The sequence below is a fragment of the Rhinoraja longicauda genome, chromosome 9 (genome assembly GCF_053455715.1).
Source record: "Rhinoraja longicauda isolate Sanriku21f chromosome 9, sRhiLon1.1, whole genome shotgun sequence".
NCBI lineage: Eukaryota > Metazoa > Chordata > Chondrichthyes > Rajiformes > Arhynchobatidae > Rhinoraja > Rhinoraja longicauda.
Window position 1 is genome coordinate 4,435,917 of NC_135961.1, and position 23,632 is coordinate 4,459,548.

General features: G+C 46.0%; 1 protein-coding gene across 1 annotated transcript in view; it reads right to left on the minus strand.

Annotated features, from left to right (window-relative positions):
* LOC144596888 (rho guanine nucleotide exchange factor TIAM2-like) overlaps positions 1-23,632 on the minus strand; it is a 95,036-nt gene that overhangs the window by 61,420 nt on the left and 9,984 nt on the right. The window contains exons 4-8 of the mRNA XM_078405754.1: positions 22,022-22,246; positions 14,388-14,573; positions 10,529-10,675; positions 9,453-9,611; positions 2,573-2,677 (exon numbers count right to left, since the gene is read on the minus strand). Coding sequence (XP_078261880.1) covers positions 2,573-2,677; positions 9,453-9,611; positions 10,529-10,675; positions 14,388-14,573; positions 22,022-22,246 — 822 coding nt within the window. The remainder of the gene's footprint in view (positions 1-2,572; positions 2,678-9,452; positions 9,612-10,528; positions 10,676-14,387; positions 14,574-22,021; positions 22,247-23,632) is intronic.

Below are 23,632 nucleotides of genomic sequence, written 5' to 3' on the forward strand. Positions count from 1 at the left end.
TTCAGACTGAAGGCCGGTCTTGATCTGAAACGTCACCCGTCCCTTCTCTCCAGAGATGCTAACTGTCCCACTGAGTTACCCCCACCGTTTTGCGTCGTATCTTAAGATGCGTTAACTGGATTGTGTAGAAAATAAACAGGGGCTATAATGTGTTCACAATGATACAATAGAATCTCTTAAGGAAAAAAAACTTTAGCTTTGAGATGCTTCGGAAAATGGAGGGAAGAGAGATCTAGATTAAAAGATCATCTAAAACTCATGGCTGAAATGGGAGAATTATTCCCCGACAACAGCGAAGAGACGAGATCTGGAAGGGAAGAGTGGTTACAAAGCTGCAAAGATATGGGAGAAGTTATTTTAAATTCCACACTTGGGGACAACAGAAGACTGAACCACTGAATGCTGATGGATGAGCAAGAATACCCAAGGATGGATTGGGCTGCAAATGTTTGGAGTTATAGAAAAGAAACATAGAAACATAGAAAATAGGTGCAGGAGGAGGCCATTTGGCCCTTCGATCCAGCACCGCCATTCATTGTGATCATGGCTGATCATCCACAATCAGTAACCCGTGCCTGCCTTCTCCCCATATCCCTCGATTCCGCTAGCCCCTAGAGCTCGATCTAATTCTCTTTTAAATTCATCCAGTGAATTGGCCTCCACTGCCTTCTGTGGCAGAGAATTCCACAAATTCACAACTCTCTGGGTGAAAAAGTTATTTTCTCATCTCAGTTTTAAGTGGCCTCCCCTTTATTCTTAGACTGTGGCCCCTGGTTCTGGACTCCCCCAACATTGGGAACATTTTTCCTGCATCTTGCTTGTCCAGTCCTTTTATAATTTTACACGTAAAAGAGAGTCATATACATTTGAGGAAAGGGTACGAGATGACAGCAATGATTATCAATCTTTAGCTTAGTTCAGAGACACAGCATTGGAAACAGGGCCTTTGCCCACTGAGTCCGCGCCGACCAGCGATCCCCTACACCAGTTCTACCCCATTCCACTTTCGTATCCTGCACACGAGGGGCAATTTGCAGAAGCCTATTAACCGACAAACGTGCACGTCTTTGGAGTGTGAGATGAAACCGGAGCATCTGGAGAAAAAAAACCCCACGCAGTCACAGGGAGAACGTACAAACTCCACACTGTTAGCATTCGTAGTCAGGATCGAACCGCTTCTGTGAAATAAAACGCAGGGACCGGGAGGATGAAAAACACACACAGTGGCAAGTGGCCTTGCTAAAAAGGCAGTACAGACCCGGGTTCGATCCCGACCACGGGTGCTGTCTGTACGGAGTTTGTACGTTCTCCCCGTTTTCTCCGGGTGCTCCAGTTTCCTCCCACACTCCAAAGAAGCACATGTGTGTAGGTTAATTGGCTGGGCAAAAACGTAAATTGTCCCTCGTGTGTGTGTAGGATAGTGTTAGTGTGCGGGGATCGCTGGTCGGCGCGGACACGGTGGGCCGAAGGGCCTGTTTCAACGCTGTATCTCTAAACTAAACTGAAGCAAAGTTGCACACAACTTACTACATCTGAAGGAAGCAGCGAGAACCAATTGTAAACAAATAATGTTATCGAAGGGCAGTAGAATGTTGAAGGAGGGGAGATGGAAGGATAGATTCATGCAGCAGGGGGAAACTGGAATCAGTGCAAGATTGTAAATGAAGCAATAAAAAAAATCCATGTAGGTACAAGTGGAATAAATAAAATTATTTCTCAAGAGAAATACATTTCTCAGAGAAAATGTAATTGCTGACGGTGATAACTTTGGTGCAATTGAAAGAAAATATTGAATGAAAATATTAGTGATATATCAATCACCCCAGCGGTATGAACATTGACTTCTCTAACTTCAGATAGTTCCTCTGTCCCTCTCTATCCCCTCCCCTTCCCAGTTCTCCCACTAGTCTTTATTCACAAAATGCTGGAGTAACTCAGCAGGTCAGGCAGCATCTCGGGAGAGAAGGAATGGGTGACGTTTCGGGTCGAGACCCTTCTTCAGACTGAAGAAGGGTCTCGACCCGAAACGTCACCCATTCCTTCTCTCCCGAGATGCTGCCTGACCTGCTGAGTTACTCCAGCATTTTGGGAATAAATACCTTCGATTTGTACCAGCATCTGCGGTTATTTTCTTATTCTCCCACTAGTCTTACTGTCTCCTACTGCTTCCTTTCTTTGTCCCGCCCCCTCCCCTGACATCAGTCTGAAGAAGGGTCTCAACCCGAAACGTCACCCATTCCTTCTCTCCAGAGATGCTGCCTGACCCGCTGAGTTGCTCCAGCATTTTTTGTCTACCTTCTATTAATCTTGACCATGTTGTGTACCTTTCAATTGAAACATAGAATGGCCAGGAGGCTATTAGCAGTAAGCCAAACAGTATGAGAAGTCTGAAGAAGGGTCTCGACCCGAAACTTCACCCATTCCTTCTTGGCAGAGATGCTGCCTGAGTTACTCCAGCATTTTGTGTTTGTCTTCAGTTTAAACCAGCATCTGCAGTTCCGTCCTACACAGCATGATAAGTGTCCTCAGGAGAAGAAAACTATTTTATTTAAACTATTGTGCCAAGTGTTACCTGCTCCTGTATGTAGTCCAACCGGTTAGGAATGTAATATTCCATATTTTTGTGTACCATTCTTCTGAGGCGAATACTGTAATGAATTGGATTCAATTGCTTCATCTGCATGAGAGAGGGACATTGATTAATATTTGCACTCACTACAGGCTTGCAATTTTTAAAAATTCACAATTAAAATTAAAAATGTCTTTAAAATGATCTTGCACAAGCGATTCCACTTCTTCTTGCTGCTCAGTTCCCAAACTGAAGTGGCAGTGAAAGAGAATATTGCATTACCAAGGCAGAAAAATCAATCTACATCATTCAAAGTAATTAGATCATTATCACATCGTTGTCCACGTGACCCTGGAGTGAACAAAATAGTGGCTGCATTTTTTACATCGTAACAGTGACAACAATTCAGAGGGCATTCTGGAGCGTCCTGAGGTCTTGTAAGTTGCTACATTTAAAAAAAAGAGTAAGATGGTTTACAGGAGTCACTGCCTCAAAACGAGGCCCACACCACCATGGTCACACACTCCTTTCACCCCTGCCATCGGGAAGAAGGTACAGGGGCCTGAAAACTGTAACGTCCAGGTTCTGGAACAGCTTCTTCCCGACAGCCACCAGGCTATTAAACACTACAACCTCAAATAAGCCCTGAACTACATATACTTGGGGGCATTGGGGGTGGGGGGGGGGGGGGGGGGGTTGTGTGTGTGTGTGTGTGTGTGTGTGTGTGTGTGTGTGTGTGTGTGTGTGTGTGTGTGTGTGTGTGTGTGTGTGTGTGTGTGCACTCATCTATATACTAAAACTCTCGTTTGTTAACTTGTTTGTGACTGAACTTCAGCCAAAACGGTACACGATAGCGTGACAATTTTAGGCCCACCTTACTCACCGTTGTCACTTTAGTGATAATGCAAGTAGTTTCATTGAAATCGGTCTTATGTTTTTAAAGTTATTCACATTTTAAAGTTTAAAAGGAGGGGAGGGGGAGGGGGAGGGGAGGAGAGAGGGGGGGAGGGGGGAGTGAGTAAGACGGGAGAGGGGAGGGGGGGGGGGTTGAAGAGAGAGGGTGCTGCACCAATGCAGGAGAGGTTTGGGCCCAACGGGTCCACTTTGTCTAGTATATATATATATATTCACATACACATACACATACATATATATATATATACATGCATATGCACGTGTGCATATATGCGCATGTCTTTGTCGGTGCATATATACACACTTTATATACACACACTGCACTTTTTTCTTGTTTATTATTTTGTTCACAGTGCACTATGTTTACATATTCTGCTGTGCTGTTGCAAGCAAGAATTTCATTGTTCTATCTGGGACACATGACAATAAAACACTTGGTGGAGTAACTCAGTGGGTCAGGCAGCCTCAGACTGAAGAAGGGTCGCGACCCGAAACGTCACCCATTCCTTCTCTCCTGAGATGCTGCCTGACCCGCTGAGTTACTCCAGCATTTTGTGAATAAATACCTTCGATTTGCACCAGCATCTGCAGTTATTTTCCAATAAAACGCTCTTGCCCTTGCATGTTCCAGAAGAGCAAATATGGAACCTGACACAGGGTGGAGAGTGGCCACTGAACGATGGCGTAGATTTTACAGTCAATGGCAAATCAGTGGAACTCATCATTAATCTCACGTTACCATAAAGATCCATCAAAATCTAACGTGCATTCCTCCTTCCCCACCATCATTTTGCCTTCAGAACAACAGCTAACAAGGTTGCTGGAGTTTTAGCAGCAGCAACATCATCAACTGAATGAGCAGCTCATCACGTCAAAGAATTCACCGACACACTAAGGGTGAAAAAGCACCGACCGAGCTGTCATTAAAGCTTCGTAACCACGTTGATGTTTAAAATACCTAACTTTGTATCTTGTGAGCATTTTATAGACAATAGACAATAGGTAGTAGGCCATTCGGAGTAGGAATGGCCTACAGGAGTAGGTCATTCGGCCCTTCGAGCCAGCACCGCCATTCAATGTGATCATGGCTGATCATTCTCAATCAGTACCCCGTTCCTGCCTTCTCCCCATACCCCCTGACTCCGCTATCTTTAAGAGCTCTGTCTAACTCTCTCTTGAATGCATTCAGAGAATTGGCCTCCACTGCCTTTTGAGGCAGAGAATTCCACAGATTTACAACTCTCTGAGTGAAAAAGTTTTTCCTCATCTCCGTTCTAAATGACCTACCCCTTATTCTTAAACTGCGGCCCCCTGGTTCTGGACTCCCCCAACATTGGGAACATGTTTCCTGCCTCTAACATGTCCAACCCCTTAATAATCGTATACGTTTCGATAAGATCTCCTCTCATCCTTCTAAATTCCAATGTATACAAGCCTAGTCGCTCCAGTCTTTCAACATACGACAGTCCCGCCATTCTGGGAATTAACCTAGTAAACCTACGCTGCACGCCCTCAATAGCAAGAATATCCTTCCTCAAATTTGGAGACCAAAACTGCACACAGTTATCCAGGTGCGGTCTCACTAGGGCTCTATACAACTGCAGAAGGACCCTTTTGCTCCTATACTCAACTCCTCTTGTTATGAAGGCCAACATTCCATTGGCTTTCTTCACTGCCTGCTGTACCTGCATGCTTCCTTTCAGTGCTTCCTTTCTATTCTCTCAAACTTTTGCAGAATCTTGAGGACCTCAAAAAATTAATCAAACAGTTTAATAACCATTATTTTTAAAAACTTCTCATCAGATATCATATTTATATTCACATTCAGTGTCACACAGCGAACTATTAGTGTGGTTAATTGATTTGAATTGCTGATTGCATAAAAGGTCATTCCAATTGTTTCCTGTTAATTTTGTAACACAGATGATTATAAATGGTTCATGACATTTTTAGAAATATGATTACACTATTGGACGTGATCTGTCAGAGTGTGTCAAGGCAGAACTTGCGGCACTGAGATGAGAAAAAACTTCTTCACCCAGAGAGTTGTGAATTTGTGGAATTCTCTGCCACAGAATGCAGTGGAGGCCAATTCACTGGATGGATTTAAAAGATAGAGCTCTAGGGGCTAGCGGAATCAAGGGATATGGGGAGAAGGCAGGCACGGGTTACTGATTGTGGATGATCAGCCATGATCACAATGAATGGCGGTGCTGGCTCAAAGGGCCAAATGGCCTCCTCCTGCACCTAGTTTCTACGTTTCTATGTAACTGATGAAGGATATGACAGAGAACTAAACAGCAGTAAATATATCACTATTCATTTTGATAGAAATGTTTGCTGGCACATTACAGAAGCTCCATACAAAACAAATTGTACTAACAGCTTTAATCCTGCAATTGATTTTATAATAACATATTTCCGAAAAGTAAATGGTGGCACGGTGGCCCAGCGGTAGAGTTGCTGCCTTACAGCGAATGCAGCGCCGGAGACTCAGGTTCGATCCTGACTACGGGCGCCGTCTGTACGGAGTTTGTACGTTCTCCCCGTGACCTGCGTGGGTTTTCTCCGAGATCTTCGGTTTCCTCCCACACTCCAAAGACGTGCAGTTATGTAGGTTAATTGACTGGGTAAAATGTTTTTAAAAATTGTCCCTAGTGGGTGTAGGATAGTGTTAATGTGCGGGGATCGCTGGTCGGCGCGGACCCGGTGGGCCGAAGGGCCTGTTTGCGCGCTGTATCTCTAAGAAAATTCCTAAACGTTTTTATCTATCTTTTCATTCTCAGCTTCCTTCCCCTTTGAAACTCCCCCCATCTGTAGAGTTCAGTTGAGTTTATTGTCACGTGCACCGAGGTACAGTGAAAAGCTTTCATTCCGTGCTATCCAGTCGGCAGAAAGACAATACATGATTACAATCGAGCCATTTACAGTGTACAGATAGATACCTGATAAGGGAATAACGTTTAGTGCAAGGTAGAGCCAGCAAAGTGCGATCCAGGATAGTCAGAGGGTCATCAATGAGGTAGATAGTTTGTGTAGGAAGGAACTGCAGGTGCTGGTTTAATCCGAAGATAGACACAAAATGCTGGAGTAAATCTAATGAGAGAAGGAATGGGTGATGTTTCGGGTCGGGACCCTTCTCTCTGGTTGCCTGCTGTGGATATCAAATGCCTTAGAGGAGGTGGACATGAACCTCTGTCTCACCAGGAAGGACCGTAGGGGTCCCTAGTTAGAGGCAAGGGAGGAGGTAAATGGACAGGTGTTACCTCATCTGCTGATTTCCTGTACATTGGCAGGGAGATGCTGCCTGATCGCTGAGTTACTCCAGCACTTTGTGTCCTTTTTTGTTCCAAAGTGATCGGAGCAGAATTAGGCCAGTCAAGTCTACTCGGCCATTCTATCATGGCCGATCGATCTCTCCCTCCTAAACCCCTACTCCTGCCTACTCCGCATAACCCGTGACAACCCGTACTAATCAAGAAGCTATCTATCTCTGCCTTAAAAATATCCATTGGCTTGGCCTCCACAGCCTTCTCGAAAACCGGCATCTGCATTTCCTTGTTTCTACTCTTTATCCGTTCTGCCAATTCCCCCTGGATCCCTTGCGATCTAACATTCCAGAGCAGCCGACCTTATCAAATGCCCTGCAGAAGTCCATCTAGACAACATCTAAGGCTTTGCCCTCAATATTTTTGGTTACTTCTTCAAAAAACTCCCATGTATGTTGACTATCCCTCATCAGCCCCCTGTCTATCCAAATGCGTATACATCTTATCCCTCAGCATCCTCTCCAGAAACTTGCCCACCACAGATGTCAAGCTCACTTGTCTACATTTTCCCGGCTTTTCCTTGCAGCATCTTCTTAAACGTTTGCCGCCCTCCAGCCTTCCAGCATCTCACCCATGTCTAATGATGATTCGTGTATCTCAGCCAGGGCACAGGCAATTTCTTCTCTGGCTTCCAACATATGTCCTCGGATATATCTGCTCAAGCCTGGGAGATTTATCTACCTTCTATCTAGATGGTCAGCACCTCCTCAACGATAATGACAGACCTCAAGACATTTTCAATGACTGCCCCAAGTTCCCCAGTCTTTGTGTCTTTCTCCATGGTAAAAACAGAGGAGAAATCTATATGCTAAAACTCTCGTTTTTTGTTTGTTTGTTTGTTTGTTTGTTCCTGAACTACAGCCACAACGATACATGATAGCGCGACAATTTTAGGCCCATCTTACTCACCGTCGTCCCTTTGGTGCTAATGGAAGAAGTTTAATTGAAATCGGTGTTGTATTTTTTAAGTTATTCACATTTTAAAGTTTATATCTATCTCCTAGGGAGGGAGGGGGGAGGGGGCAGGAGGGTGGATAAGGGGGGGTTGAGGGGGATGGAATGGGGAGGGGGAGGGAGGAGGGAGGGGAGAGGGAGAGGGGAGGGAGGGGAGAGGGGAGAGGGGAGGGGGGAGGAGAGGGTGCTGCACCAATGCAGGAGAGGTTTGTGTCCAACTTGGTCTAATACTCATTAAAGACCTTGCACATCTCCTGCAGCTGCAGGGATGACAGTTTTGGTTTCTATGGGGCCTTATTCCCAAAGCCAGGCTTTGTCCATCACGATACTAATGGCAATGACCAGCCACCTTATCTCCTCGTTCTCTTCTTGCATCCACCCTCCCACCCTAACTTTCCCCTGTCAATCCTCCCAAGCCAGGGTATGTTTAGTTTTATCAACGCTCCGAGCATTGCAGTGGACTGAATGATAATTCAGCAAGAATTATCCAAACGAATGCAAACATTCAGGGCGGCACGGTGGCGCAGCGGTAGAGTTGCTGCCTTACTGCGAATGCAGCACCGGAGACCCGGGATCGATCCCGACTACGGGTGCTGTCTGTACGGAGTTTGTACGTTCTCCCTGTGACCTGCGTGGGCTTTCTCCGAGATCTTCAGTTTCCTCGTACACTCCAGGTCTGTAGGTTAATCGGCTTGGTAAATGTAAAATTGTCCCTAGCGGGTGTAGGATAGTGTTAGTGCGTGGGGCTCGCTGGTCGGCGCGGACCCGGTGGGCCGAAAGGGCCTGTTTCCGCACTACATCTCTTAAAAAAAAATTAAAACACAACTTTGGGTCCAATTGGTGCATGAATATTGAATTCCATTCAAAGCGGACATTCTCACTGCTTCTATGTCACACGGTACGTGTGTACTAGCTCGGGGCGGCACGGTGGCGCAGCGGTAGAGTTGCTGCCTTACAGCGCTTGCAGCACCAGAGACCCGGGTTCCATCCCGACTCCGGGTGCTGTCTGTACGGAGTTTGTACGTTCTCCCCGTGACCCGCGTGGGTTTTCTCCCAGATCTTCGGTTTCCTCCCACTCTCCAAAGACGTACAGGTTTGTAGGTTAATTGGCTTGGTATAATTGTGAAATTGTCCCTAATGTGTGTAGGATAGCGTTAGTGTGCGGGTATTTATTTCACGAAATGCTGGAATGACTCAGCGGGTCAGGCAGCATCTCAGGAGAGAAGGAATGGGTGACGTTTCGGGTCAAGACCCTTCTTCAGAGTTAATGTGCGGGGATCGCTGGTCGGTGCGGACTCGGTGGGCCGAAGGGCCTGTTTCCGCACTGTATCTCTGAACTAAACTAAACTCGGCTCATTTAAGATGCTAATAACAAAAGCTTGCAAGTCATTGCCATGGTTTATTGACACGGTGGGGTGACTTGAGCTTTTATTTAATCCTCCCTTGATGTGCAAGAAGATTATCATCACTGGGCGGCAGTGTTCGGACTTGGAATAATGTCCGTAATCAGATCCAAAGTCATAAAAGTGAAAATAGGCCACATCACAGAGGCAAGTCGTATAACTAGCAAGAAGTCAACCATTTCATCTGAAGAGCTGAGAACTGAAGGCAAAAGTGAAGACACATTTATGCACAGCAACTTTGCAAGCTTGTATACAATTATTTTCTCCCAAAAGGTAAAATACCTTGCAAGCCATAATCAGCACATCTTCCACTGTCTGATCATTCTTGATGGCGATGATCGCTGCCTGGTTGTTGGGGAAGCAGACTCGAGCTGTGCACTCTGAAGAACAATCCCAGACCGATGCTGGAAAATGCACGTTCGTAGACCCATCAAACTCATGCTGAAATAAAGTTAATGCCAATTAAACACGAGTTAACCGACGTTCATTTTCTATGATTGAATATTCCAAACCTTCAAAACAAGGGGCGCAGCGGTAGAGTTGCTTCCTTACAGCGCTTGCAGCGCCAGAGACCCGGGTTCCATCCCGACTACGGGTGCCGTCTGTACGGAGTTTGCACGTTCTCCCCGTGACCTGCGTGGGTTTTCTCCGAGATCTTCGGTTTCCTCCCACACTCCAAAGACGTACAGGTATGCAGGTTAATTGACTGGGTAAATGTAAAAATTGTCCCTAGTGTGTGTAGGATAGTGTTAGTGTGCGGGGATCGCTGGGCGGCGCGGACCCGGTGGGCCGATGGGCCTGTTTCCGCGTTGTATCTCTAAATCTAAATCTAAAATCTAAAGACGTACAGGTTTGTAGGTTAATTGGCTTGGTGTAAATGCAACAAAAAAAAAAATCATTCCTAGTGTGTGTAGGGTAGTTAGTGCGCGGGGATCGCTGGGCGGGGCGGACTCGATGGGCCTGTTTCCGCGCTGTATCGCTAAACTAAACAAGACACGTGAGGTTAATTATATAAATAACAACTCATTAAATAGTAGAGTTGCTGCTTTACAGCGAATGCAGCGCCGGAGATTCAGGTTCGATCCTGACTACGGGTGCTGCACTGTAAGGAGTTTGTACGTTCTCCCCGTGACCTGCGTGGGTTTTCTCCGAGATCTTCGGTTTCCTCCCACACTCCAAAGATGTACAGGTATGTAGGTTAATTGGCTGGGTAAATGTAAAAATTGTCCCTAGTGGGTGTAGGATAGTGTTAATGTACGGGGATCACTGGGCGGCACGGACTTGGAGGGCCGAAAAGGCCTGTTTCCGGCTGTAGATATATGATATGATATGATATGATATGATAATGTTGGACATGCCTGCATAATCGTTGGTCCTTTTTCTTTCCCTTTCCTTCCCAGATCATCCAATCCCTTCAACGATGAGAAGATGCCCTTTTTGCTTCTTATCCGTTGTGACAGGGAGAGTGTTCTTTTTCTGAGCATTGCTTCGTCCCTGGAACAGTTCTTCAAAAGAAAACAGGCGATGTGATATTTTACTTTCAACATCCACAGAAAGTGATACGTGCTTCTACGCAACTCTGATTGTTTCAAGCTTCGATATCGTTTCTAGTCCTGTGTATTTTCCAAATCGAAATATAATACACATGTGTATAAAATCATGGGAGGAACATAGAAACATAGAAAAATAGAAAATAGGTGCAGGAGTAGGCCATTCGGCCCTTCGAGCCTGCACCGCCATTCAATATGATCATGGCTGATCATCCAACTCAGTATCCCGTACCTGCCTTCTCTCCATACCCCCTGATCCCTTTAGCCACAAGGGCCACATCTAACTCCCTCTTAAATATAGCCAATGAACTGGCCTCAACTACCCTCTGTGGCAGAGAATTCCACAGATTCACCACTCTCTGTGTGAAAAAAAACGTTCTCATCGCGGTCCTAAAAGACTTCCCCCTTATCCTTAAACTGTGACCCCTTGTTCTGGACTTCCCCAACATCGGGAACAATCTTCCTGCATCTAGCCTGTCCAACCCCTTAAGAATTTTGTAAGGAACAGGTCGGGTGGACGCACAATCTCTTGCCCAGAGTAGGTGAGTCGTGGACCGGAGGGCACGGGTTCAAGGTGAAGGGGAAAAGATTTAATAGGAATCTGAGAGGGTAACCTTTTTACACAGAGGGTGGTGGGTGTATGGAACAAACTGCCAGAGGAGGTAGTTGAGGTTGGGACTGTCCCAACGTTTAACAGGTAACTGGATAGGACAGGTTTGGAGGGATATGGGCCAAACGCGGGCAGGTGGGACTGGTGTAGCTGGGACATGCTGGCCGGTGTGGGCAAGTTGGGCCGAAAGGCCTGTTTCCACATTGTATCACTCCATGCCTATGAAATGTCATTAATATTGAATTATAAAAATGTTAAAGCAATGGTAAACAAAAACTTGTGGTGTTGCAATATTTAAAGTGATTCTCATATCCTGCTCACTCTGTGACAATAGACAATAGGTGCAGGAGGAGGCCATTCGGCCCTTCGAGCCAGCACCGCCATTCAATGTGATCATGGCTGATCATTCTCAATCAGTACCCCGTTCCTGCCTTCTCCCCATACCCCTGACTCCGCTATCCTTAAGAGCTCTATCTAGCTCTTAAGCTCTTAAGGGTCAAGCTCAGTCAAGTCATCAATGATCCATAATTTTGTTGCAAGGCTGATGATCGAAATTGAGATTGGAAATTGATTATATTAGGAGTACCGTGTTAGGACCTATATTCAGATGCTTTAAACAATTGCATTTGTTGCTGTCATCAGCCAAACCGGTCAGAACAGCCATTCCACAAACAACTGAATTTAGAGTTTTGAGGAATCATTCAATTTTATAGCACATGGATTGGCTTTAACACCCCTTGTGAACATGCTTACATTTAGCCACAGATGTGTTTCTGCCAATGTTGACACTTGGCCATTGATGGTGGGTTACTTGGTGATGGTCCAGTCTTTAAATATCAAGGGTAAGTAAATATAGTTTAGCGATACAGCGCGGAAACAGGCCCTTCGGCCCACCGAATCCGCGCCGACCAGTGATCCCCGCACACTAACACCATCCTACGCACACTAGGAGACAATTTACACCAATCCAATTAACCTACAAACCTGAGGGGTTTTGGAGTGTGGGGGAAACAGAAGATCTCGGAGAATACCCACGCGGTCACGGGGAGGACGTACAAACTCCGTACCGACAGCACCTGTAGTCGGGATCGAACCCGGGTCTCCGGCGCTGCATTCGTTGTAAGGCAGCAACTCTACCGCTGCGCCACCGTGCCAAATATACGCTCTCTATTTGATGATGGTCATTCCTATGGCATGAATATGGCTTGCCACTTATAAGCCCAAGTCTAAACGTTATCTGGGCCTTGCTGCGGACAGACGGGCCACCTAACTTCAATTATTAGTCAATATCCGTACTTCCAGCTGAGTGCTGGAAAGAAGGTCATTAGTGAAGCTTTGGTCTGCGACACTGCATAGGTGACCTGATATAATAATGTTCAGGGGTTGGCAAGTTGAATGCTGGACAACTACAACCATCTTAGACAATAGACAATAGGTGCAGGAGTAGGCCATTCGGCCCCTCGAGCCAGCACCACCATTCAATGTGATCATGGCTGATCATTCTCAATCAATACCCCGTTCCTGCCTTCTCCCCATACCCCCTGACTCCGCTATCTTTAAGAGCTCTATCTAGCTCTCTCTTGAATGCATTCAGAGAATTGGCCTCCACTGCCTTCTGAGGCAGAGAATTCCACAGATTCACAACTCTCTGACTGAAAATGTTTTTCCTCATCTCCGTTCTAAATGGCCTACCCCTTATTCTTAAACTGTGGCCCCTGGTTCTGGACTCCCCCAACATTGGGAACATGTTTCCTGCCTCTAACGTGTCCAACCCCTTAATAATCTTATACGTTTCAATAAGATCTCCTCTCATCCTTCTAAATTCCAGTGTATACAAGCCTAGTCGCTCCAGTCTTCCAACATATGACAGTCCCGCCATTCCGGGAATTAACCTAGTAAACCTACGCTGCACGCCCTCAATAGCAAGAATATCCTTCCTCAAATTTGGAGACCAAAACTGCACACTCCAGGTGCGGTCTCACTAGGGCCCTGTACAACTGCAGAAGGACCTCTTTGCTCCTATACTCAACTCCTCTTGTTATGAAGGCCAACATTCCATTGGCTTTCTTCACTGCCTGCTGTACCTGCATGCTTCCTTTCAGTGACTGATGCACTAGGACACCCAGATCTCGTTGTACGTTCCCTTTTCCTAACTTGACACCATTCACATAATAATCTGCCTTCTTATTCTTACCACCAAAGTGGATAACCTCACACTTATCCACATCTGCTGTGTGAGGTGTTGCTTCTAACCACTGAAGGTCTTCTTTCTCTTTGACAGCACTAACTTTGGCTTACGCAATGCCGCTTGAATTCAAGGGCAGTCACTCTCATCTCACTGCGGCACGGTGGCGCAGCGGTAGAGTTGCTGCCTTACAGAGCTTGCAGCGCCGGAGACTCGGGTTCGACCCTGACTACGGGCGCTGTCTGTACGGAGTTTGTACGTTCTCCCCGTGACCTGCGTGTGTTTTCTCCGAGATCTTTGGTTTCCTCCCACACTCCAAAGACGTGCAGGTATGTAGGTTGAATGGCTTGGTATAAGTGTAAATTGTCCCTAGTATGTGTAGGATAGTGTTAGTGTGCGGGGATCGCTGGTCGGTGTGGACTCGGTGGGCCGAAGGGCCTGTTTCCGCGCTGTATCTCTAAACTAAACTTAACTTGGTCAATATTTGGATAAATGCTGTGTTGAACCATGCCATGATCACATTGAATGGCGGTGCTGGCTCGAAGGGCCGAATAGCCTCCTCCTGCACCTATTGTCCATTGAACCTTTGAACAGAGTGAGCAGGTTATTGGTGTGAAGCACAGTGTAACGGCAGATGTATTCCACTATAGATTGCGTACAATTTTCTATATGTTTGGTAGTGACTGTAGGTACAGTTCTAAATGGGCAGAGAGCTGTGGGAATAAGCAGATAAATGAACGTTTTATTCTTAATTATCTACTGTATGTCGTGTTGTTACTTGCGAGCAAAGCACCAAGGCAAATTCCTTGTACGTACACACACTTGGCTAATGAAATCTATTCAATTCAATTCAATAAACAATCTATCCTTACCAGTGCATGGAAGGACGATACGGAGAAGATTCCCAGTCTGCTGAGTGCCATCTTGGAAGGTCGGCTGGCTGCTGCAAGGAGGCTCTTGGGGTTGGGCAGCTCACCGCCTTGCAGGCTGGCCAGGTAACAGCGCATCCGAAACAGGTCCACGTTAAACTTTTCCAGGTTATGCTCCCACTGCTGGATCTGGTTTGAAAGCATTCAGTGGATTAATCACCATACTCGTCAGGTCTCACGGCACTTTGGCTTTAGTTTGCACCATCTAGGTACCCCGACGGTCCTTCCAGGTGAGACAGAAGGAATGGGAAACGTCACCCATTCCTTCTCTCCAGAGATACTGCCTGCCCCCCCGCTGAGTTACTCCAGCATTTTGTGTCGCCCTAAGGCATTTGACACAAGTTCGCAAGTTATTTGCGTTGCGTTGCATCCACAGCAGTCAACTGAACCATCCTACCACAACCAGAGAGCAGTGCTGAACTACTATCTACCTCATTGGTGACACTCAGACTATCCTTGATCGCACTTTGTTGGCTTTACCTTGCACTGAACTTTATTCCCTTATCATGTATCTATACACTGTAAACGGCTCGATTGTAATCATGTATTGTCTTTCTGCTGACTGGAAAGCACGCAACAAAAGCTTTTCACTGTACACGTGACAATAATTTTTTTAGATTTTTTTTTTTAGATTTAGAGATACAACGCAGAAACAGGCCCTTCGGCCCACCGAGTCCGCGCCGCCCAGCGATCCCCGCACATTAACACTATCCTTCACCCACTAGGGACAATTTTTACATTTGCCCAGCCAATTAACCTACAAACCTGCACGTCTTTGGAGTGTGGGAGGAAACCGAAGATCTCGGAGAAAACCCACGCAGGTCACGGGGAGAACGTACAAACTCCGTACAGACGGCGCCCGTAGTCAGGATCGAACCTGAGTCTCCGGCGCTGTAAGGCAGCAACTCTACCGCTGCGCCACCGTGCAGCCCTAATAAACTAAGCTGAACTAATAGAGGAAGAAATCTCTGTATGAATTTTTTTAAACACAAATATTGTGGCATCAAGTACCTTACTACAATGAACCTTGAGGTAAGAATAATTTGTGAATTTCTCAGATATTCCCAGTCTATTATCGGGCAGGGACTGACCACAATATGTTATGCAGAAATTCCTTCGTTACTGTGGTAACATTTCACCAGAATTTCCACTCAACATCAAATTTATAGTCCTCTTGTATAATCAAAATGCCAATTCCAACAGATTTTAATTTCTACCTACCTACAATGTACAAAAGCAAAGTCTGATTTGACAGTGTATAGGAAGGAACTGCAGATTCTGGTTCACACCGAAGATGGACACAAAATGCTGGAGTAACTCAGCGGGACAGGCAGCATCTCTGGAGAGAAGGAATGGCAGTATCTCCAGAGATGCTGCCTGCCCCGCTGAGTTACTCCAGCATTTTGTGTCCATCTTCAGATTTTACAGTAATGAATTAGCAGCTTTTAGTGTCTTTTACATCAACAAGTCTTGGCACGTGGTGATCACTTTCTTTGAGAAACTTGCAAGTAAAGCGTTTACATTTTTTTTAATGATTGTGGTAGGCCTTCCCCCCTTTACTGGAAAAGCACAGTGCAGCTGCTGGTAGAGCTGCCACCTCAGTTTCCAGCGATATATAGGTTCAATCCTGACCTCTGGTGTTGTCTGTGTAAAGATTGCCCATTCCCCCAGCAACCCTGTGGATTTCCTGAGTGCTTAGTTTAGTTTAGTTTAGAGATGCAGCGCGGAAACAGGCCCTTCGGCCCACTGAGTCCGCACTGACCGAGCATCAACACCATCCTGCACACACTAGGGACAATTTACATTTACACCAAGCCAATTAACCTATAAACCTGATCCCTGGGAAAACCCACGCAATAACAGGGTGAACATACAAACTCTGTACAGACAGCACCCGTAGTCGGGATTGAACCCGGGTCTCTGGCGCTGTAAGGCAGTTGCTCTACCGCTGCGCCACCGTGCCACCCTGTAAAGAGCCATTCATAACGCTGCTGATCAACACTGACTTATCGAGTAGGCAAAGTGCAGCAGTATCGAAACATATAAGATTATTAAGGGGTAGGACACGTTAGAGGCAAGAAACATGTTCCCAATGTTGGGGGAGTCCAGAACAAGGGGCCACAGTTTAAGAATAAGGGGTAGGCCATTTAGAACGGAGATGAGGAAAAACCTTTTCAGTCAGAGAGTTGTGAATCTGTGGAATTCTCTGCCTCAGAAGGCAGTGGAGGCCAATTCTCTGAATGCATTCAAGAGAGAGCTAGATAGAGCTCTTAAGGATAGTGGAGTCAGGGGGTATGGGGAGAAGGCAGGAACGGGGTACTGATTGAGAATGATCAGCCATAATCACATTGAATGGCGGTGCTGGCTCGAAAGGCCGAATGGCCTCCTCCTGCACCTATTGTCTATTGTCTATAGTAGTTTTCCACCCCTGACAAGCATAAATTAACCAGGTTATTTAATTCCTGATTTATTTAATAAATTAAATTAAATTAAATTCCCCAGGTGCTAAGCTGGTGTTTGAACTTGTGCCTCTGGGTCATCAATCCATGGATCGTACAAAGTTATCCAAGTTAAACCCATCAAATGACATTACCAAATGTCAGCTTCCAAAGCTTATAGATGTGAAGGGTGTCCATTTAACAATGAAAAAAACATGAACTACAGAGCGTTATTTCAAACTTCTCAATTGTCGAGGCTCCAGTGGAATTAATGGTCTATTTAACAATGTAGAGAACAAAATGTCAGTTTAACAACTAGAAGGCAAGAACTGCCTTCCCACAAATGCATTCAGTTCCAATTCGATGCATGTTAACTGTTCTCGAATTGACCAGAAGGTGGAGCTGTCCAATGGACAATATTTAGACAGATTGATTAGTAGGACTAGATGTTACAATCCCTAAGGTTTGCACTACAATTGACTGGTGTTGTTCTTGGGGGTGACCACTAGGTGATGTTGCTACCATTCAGACACATCTTCAGTTGTGTACCTCAACGTCACTGGGTGTTTCGGCCTTTTATCACAAGACACCCTCAGTCGAGGCAGGCCCACCATTGCAGGGTGATCAGACCTGGGTGTGTGTCTTATGGTTAGCCTCTAGATGGTCACGCGGCAGCCCAGACAGTATCTTTTCTTTTCAGCCACAGCCAGTGACTGCTCCGTTCGGCGGCATTGGCAAGTTCTTTGATTGCCCTCCTTTGGGCCTGCCCTCTGACTCCTACTTCCCTCAGGAGCCTTGCGATGGAACTGGCTACAAAGTCCCTGCACCCCACCTCCACTGGACGCACCCTTAAATCAAATAGCGAGAGGAACTCGAAGATAGACACTGGAGTAACTCAGCGGGACAGGCAGCATCTCTGGATGGCAGGATTGGGTGACATTTTGGGTTGAGACTGAAGGGTCTCGACCCGAAACGTCACCCATTCCATCTCTCCAGAGATGCTGCCTGTCCCGCTGAGTTACTCCAGCATTTTGACAATAGACAATAGGTGCAGGAGGAGGCCATTCGGCCCTTCGAGCCAGCACCGCCATTCAATGTGATCATGGCTGAACATTCTCAATCAGTACCCCGTTCCTGCCTTCTCCCCATACCCCCTGACTCCGCTATCCTTAAGAGCTCTATCTAGCTCTCTCTTGAATGCATTCAGAGAATTGGCCTCCACTGCCTTCTGAGGCAGAGAATTCCACAGATTCACAACTCTGACTGAAAAAGTTTTTCCTCATCTCAGTTCTAAATGGCCTACCCCTTATTCTTAAACTGTGGCCCCTTGTTCTGGACTCCCCCAACATTGGGAACATGTTTCCTGCCTCTAACGTGTCCAACCCCTTAATAATCTTATACGTTTCGATAAGATCTCCTCTCATCCTTCTAAATTCCAGTGTATACTAGCCCAGTCCCTCCATTTTGCGTCTATCTTCGGTGTAAACCACTATCTGCAGTTTCTTCCCACACATTTTGCCTGCTGGAGGAACTCAGCGGGTCAGTCGGCATCTGTGGAGGGAATGGGCAGGTGACATTTTGGGCCTGATACCTACTTCAAGCTGACAGGGCTGACAAAGCTGGAAAAGAAAGGTGGGGCAGAACAAAACTTAGCAAGAGAAAGATGAACACAAAAAGCTGGAGTAACTCAGCAAGTCAGACATCAGCTCTGGAGGAAAGGGATCGGTAACGTTTCGGGTCGGGACCCTTCTTCATACGGAGAGTCAGGGGAATGGGAAACATTTCCCTTTCCACTGACTCTCAATCTGAAGGGTCTCGACCCGAAACGTCGCCCATTCCTTCTCTCCAGAGACGCTGCCTGATCAGCTGAGTTACTCCAGCTTTTTGTGTCTATCTTCGGGTGGTTCCGTCAGCGATGGCAGCCTCGCCAATGGTCTGTCAGTCTTTTCGTCTTTTTTGTTATTTTTAGTGTGTTTTAAAAGTTTGTGTAAATGTTCTCAGGTTTGTTTTATGTGGGGGGTGGGGAGGGGGTCGGGGGAAACTTTCTTCCAATCTCTTACCTTGCCGGAGATGCGATTGTTTTCCGAATCGTATCTCCGGTCGCTCTGCGGCCTAACATCGTGGAGCTGGCGGGCCTTACTCGGGACCGACTTTGAGCCCCACCGCGGGGCCGTGGACTTACCATCGGAGCCTGCGATCCCTTGCCTGGGATCGATGCTCCAACCGTGGCCTGTAGATTCCAACATCGAGGAGCTCACAGTCTCGGGTAGAGGCTAATGTCGGGAAGCTCCAAAGTCGCAGGAGGTTCCACCAGCCCTGACCCGGGGTAGATCGCCGACGCCGGGGAGCTGAGATTCCCCCCGATGTGGGAGTTTGATCGCCCGGACGCGGAGGGCCCGACCGCTGGCTACGGAAGCCAAGATCGTCCCGTCAACGGAAGGTTCGAGGCCCCCGACCGCGGGAGAACAAAGAAGGGAAGAGATTGAACTTTTTTTCGTCTTCCATCACAGTGAGGAATGTGGGGGAGTCACTGTGGTGGATGTTCATGTTAAAATGTATTTTGTGTGTCCTGTTGCTTTTGACTGTGTGGCAAATGAAATTCCTCGTATGTTGCAAAACATACTTGGCTAATAAAACATGATTATGATCATGAGTAAACCTACATCTGCAGTTCCTTCCGACACATGATATCTTAGAAGCTTCTGTAAAGTCTGAAGGCTACGTGGTACCAATTCCAGTACTGGGTCTTTTGAGGGCAGTCCTCATCTACAGTCCTGATGAGCAAGGTCTATTTTTTACTTAGCGTGACTTTTAATTAAAAAGGAGAAACCAAGAGAGTTCAGGGAAGACTTGCTTCCTCCTCCAGCACCTCTCCTCGAACCCTCCCCCGACAATCTTGTCAGGGAAACAGGAACGTCACGGTCCTACCAAGATACACAAAGGCATCATTCATCCTGCTGAGGGATATTATGTCCATATCCATGGCAAGCAAACAAGGTGTATGGAAAAAAGCTGACCCAATCAAAGCAAATAACACATCCACTTTCTTCCTCCGGTAGGGAAAAAAAAACGTTTTCTAGTTTCAAACTGATTTGTTTAATGTGCTTCAAGCTGATTTGTTAGTGTGTTCAAAATAAACTTGAAAGAAAGATGCATTTTCTTTAAGCCAGTGCAGATACACTGAATAACATGCTCAATTGTTAAAAAGGAGAAATGTAGCACTCTGCTTTAATGCAAAGCAGATTGCTTCGATCACAATAAAACTGGGCCTTGGCTCAATTTTCTTCAAATGTAGTGTGCAAGGAACATACATCGCAAACAGAACAATCTGCACGGAGGCACAGCATTAGAGTTGCTGCCTTACAGCGCCAGAGACCCGGGTTCGATCCTGACTACGGGCGCCGTCTGTACGGAGTTTGTACGTTCTCCCCGTGACCTGCGTGGGTTTTCTCCGAGAACTTCGGTTTCCTCCCACACTCCAACTCCAAAGACGTACAGGTATGTAGGTTAATTGGCTGGGTAAATGTAAAAATTGTCCCTAGTGGGTGTAGGATAGTGTTAATGTGCGGGGATCGCTGGGCGGCACGGACTTGGTGGGCCGAAAAGGCCTGTTTCCGGCTGTATATATATGATATGATATGATATGATAAAGACGTACAGGTTTGTAGGTTAACCGCCTTGGTATAAATGTAAAAATTGTCCCTAGTGTAGGATAGTGTTAATGTGCGGGGATCGCTGGTAGGTGCGGAATCAATTGGCCAAAGGGCCTGTTTCTGCGCTGTATCTCTAAACTAAACTGAAGAACAGGCCATTCGGTCTTTGGACTAGTACCCCGATTCAATTAGGTTTTGGCCAAACTGTTAAATAATCGACTCAAGGTGAAATTTGAATCTGTGTAAGAAGGAACTGCAGATGCTGGTTTAAACCAAAGATAAACACAAAGTGCTGGAGTAACTCAGCGGGACAGGCAGCATCTCGGGAGGGAAGGAATGGGTGATGTTTCGGGGTCGAGACCCTTCTTCAGGTCTGAAGAAGGGTCTCGACCCCGAAACATCGTCCATTCCTTCTTATATTTGAATCTGATGTTTCTTACATTACTGCTGTCTAACGTGAGATTTATAGAAAAATGCAGTTTCAAGTTCAACTGACTTAGAAATAATTCACAATACAGTAAACTCCCGCTCCAAAGACGTACAGGTATGTAGGTTAATTGACTGGGTAAATGTAAAAAATTGTCCCTAGTGGGTGTAGGATAGTGTTAATGTGCGGGGATCGCTGGGCGGCGCGGACTTGGTGGGCCGAAAAGGCCTGTTTCCGGCTGTATATATATGATATGATATGATATAACGGACCTGGGGAGAGGCTGCAGAAAGATGATTGCTCGCGATGACAGAGTACAGTGTTATCTCAGTCTGAAGAAGGGTCTCGACCCGAAACGTCACCCGTCCCTTCTCTCCAGAGATGCTGCCTGACCTGCTGAGTTACTCCAGCACTTTGTGTCTATCTTCAGTGTAAACCAGCATCTGCAGCAACTTCCCACAGTTAATTAGAATTTAGAAGGATGAGAGGGAATCTTATAGAAACGTATAAAATTATAAAAGGACTGGACAAGCTAGATGCAGGAAAAATGTTCCCAATGTTGGGGGAGTCCAGAACCAGGGGCCACAGTCTTAGAATAAAGGGGAGGCCATTTAAAACTGAGGTGAGAAAAAACTTTTTCACCCGGAGAGTTGTGAATTTGTGGAATTCTCTGACAATAGACAATAGGTGCAGGAGGAGGCCATTCGGCCCTTCGAGCCAGCACCACCATTCAACGTGATCATGGCTGATCATTCTCAATCAGTACCCAGTTCCTGCCTTCTCCCCATAACCCCTGGGTGAAAAAGTTTTTTTCTCATCTCAGTTTTAAATGACCTCCCCTTTATTCTAAGACTGTGGCCCCTGGTTCTGGACTCCCCCCCTCCCGAAATTGGGAACATTTTTCCTGCATCTAGCTTGTCCAGTCCTTTTGTAATTTTATACGTCTCTATAAGATCCCCTCTCATCCTTCTAAACTCCAGTGAACACAAGCCCAGTCTTTCCAATCTCTCCCCCTATGACGGTCCCGCCATCCCGGGCAACATTAAGAGTTAAGCATACCTGATTTTCAATTGCCTTCCTATTTTTGGGATCATTGACAATGGATAGTTGCAACTCAGCCATTTTCTTCATTTTTCCATCCATGTCAATCTTCTGCATGAAGCTCTTGGTTTCGTTTCTGAGTAGCTTGACCGTATCCTCTTTCCCATTTTGTTTTGCAAACACCGATGCACAGGCAGAATGAATTGCTGTTACCCAATTTTCAAGGTCAGTCTGGCTTGTAGCCTGAAATCCAAAGCCACAGGAATCATTGACATTTAAAACATCACGTGAATGTAAAACCGCTGAAGATAACGTTTCAGAAATTCTGAAGTTAAGATTAATTTGAAATTGAGCTGTGTTGCTCTTAGAACTCAAATTCAAAGAATAAACACGAGCCGTGTTGCGAATGTCAAACTCAGTCAGTACAGTTTAGTTCATTGTCACATGCACCGAGGTATTACGACAAGCTTTTGTTGCGTTGGAACCAGTCAGCAGAAAGACAATACATGATTGGGATCAATCCATTTACAGTATAGATGCGCAAGGGAAAAACGTTTAGTGCAAAGTAGAGCCAGCAAAGTCTGATCAAAGATCTGATCTACCAAAGAGGAAGATCGTAGTTCAGCACTGCTCTCTGGTTGTGGTAGGATGATTCAGTTGCCTGACAACAGCTGGGAAGAAACTGCCCCTGAATCTGGAGGTGTGTGTTTTCACACTTCTGTACCTTTTGCCTGATGGGAGAGGGGAGAAGAGGGAGTGTAGCCAGGGTGCGACTCGTCCTTGATTGTGCTGCTGGCCTTGCCGAGGCAGCGTGAGGTACAAATGGAGTCAATGGAAGGGAGGTTGGTTTGCGTGACGGTCTGGGCTGCGTGTACAATTTGCGGCAATTTCTTGTGATCTTGGATGGAGCTGTTCCCAAACCAAGCTGTGGTGCATCCCGATAAAATGGTGCATCTGTAGAAGTTGGTGCAAGTAGTAGGGGACATTCCAAACTTCCAAAGCTTTATACGGAAGTGAAGGCGCTGTTGTGCTTATTTTATTTTTTGCAAACAAAATCATCTGATAAAGATCAGGGGGAAATCATCTGATAAAAATCAGGGGGGGAAATCATCTGATAAAAATCAGGGGGAAATCATCTGATAAAAATCATGGGGAAATCATCTGATAAAAAAATCAGGGGGAAATCATCTGATAAAAATCATGGGGAAATCATCTGATAAAAAAATCAGGGGGAAATCATCTGATAAAAATCGGGGGGAAATCATCTGATAAAAATCAGGGGGAAATCATCTGATAAAAATCAGGGGGAAATCATCTGATAAAAATCAGGGGGGGGGAAATCGAGTGATTGGAATGCAAATATACATAATTAACATAATTCGCAAATATCACAGATCTCCTGAAGGGAAGACTGGGTAGGGACACGTTAATAAACATGCTGGGGTAAAGTGCAGTTCTAGTCCCCCTGTTATGCGAAGGGTGTGGAGGCTTTGGAGAGAGAGCAGAAAAGAATGTAACAGGATACTCCCTGGCTAGAGTCTATTGCTATTGCTAATATGGATTGGAAATTATTTTATCTACAACATCAAAGGTTGAGGGGAGACCTGACAAGAAGTATATAAAAAATTA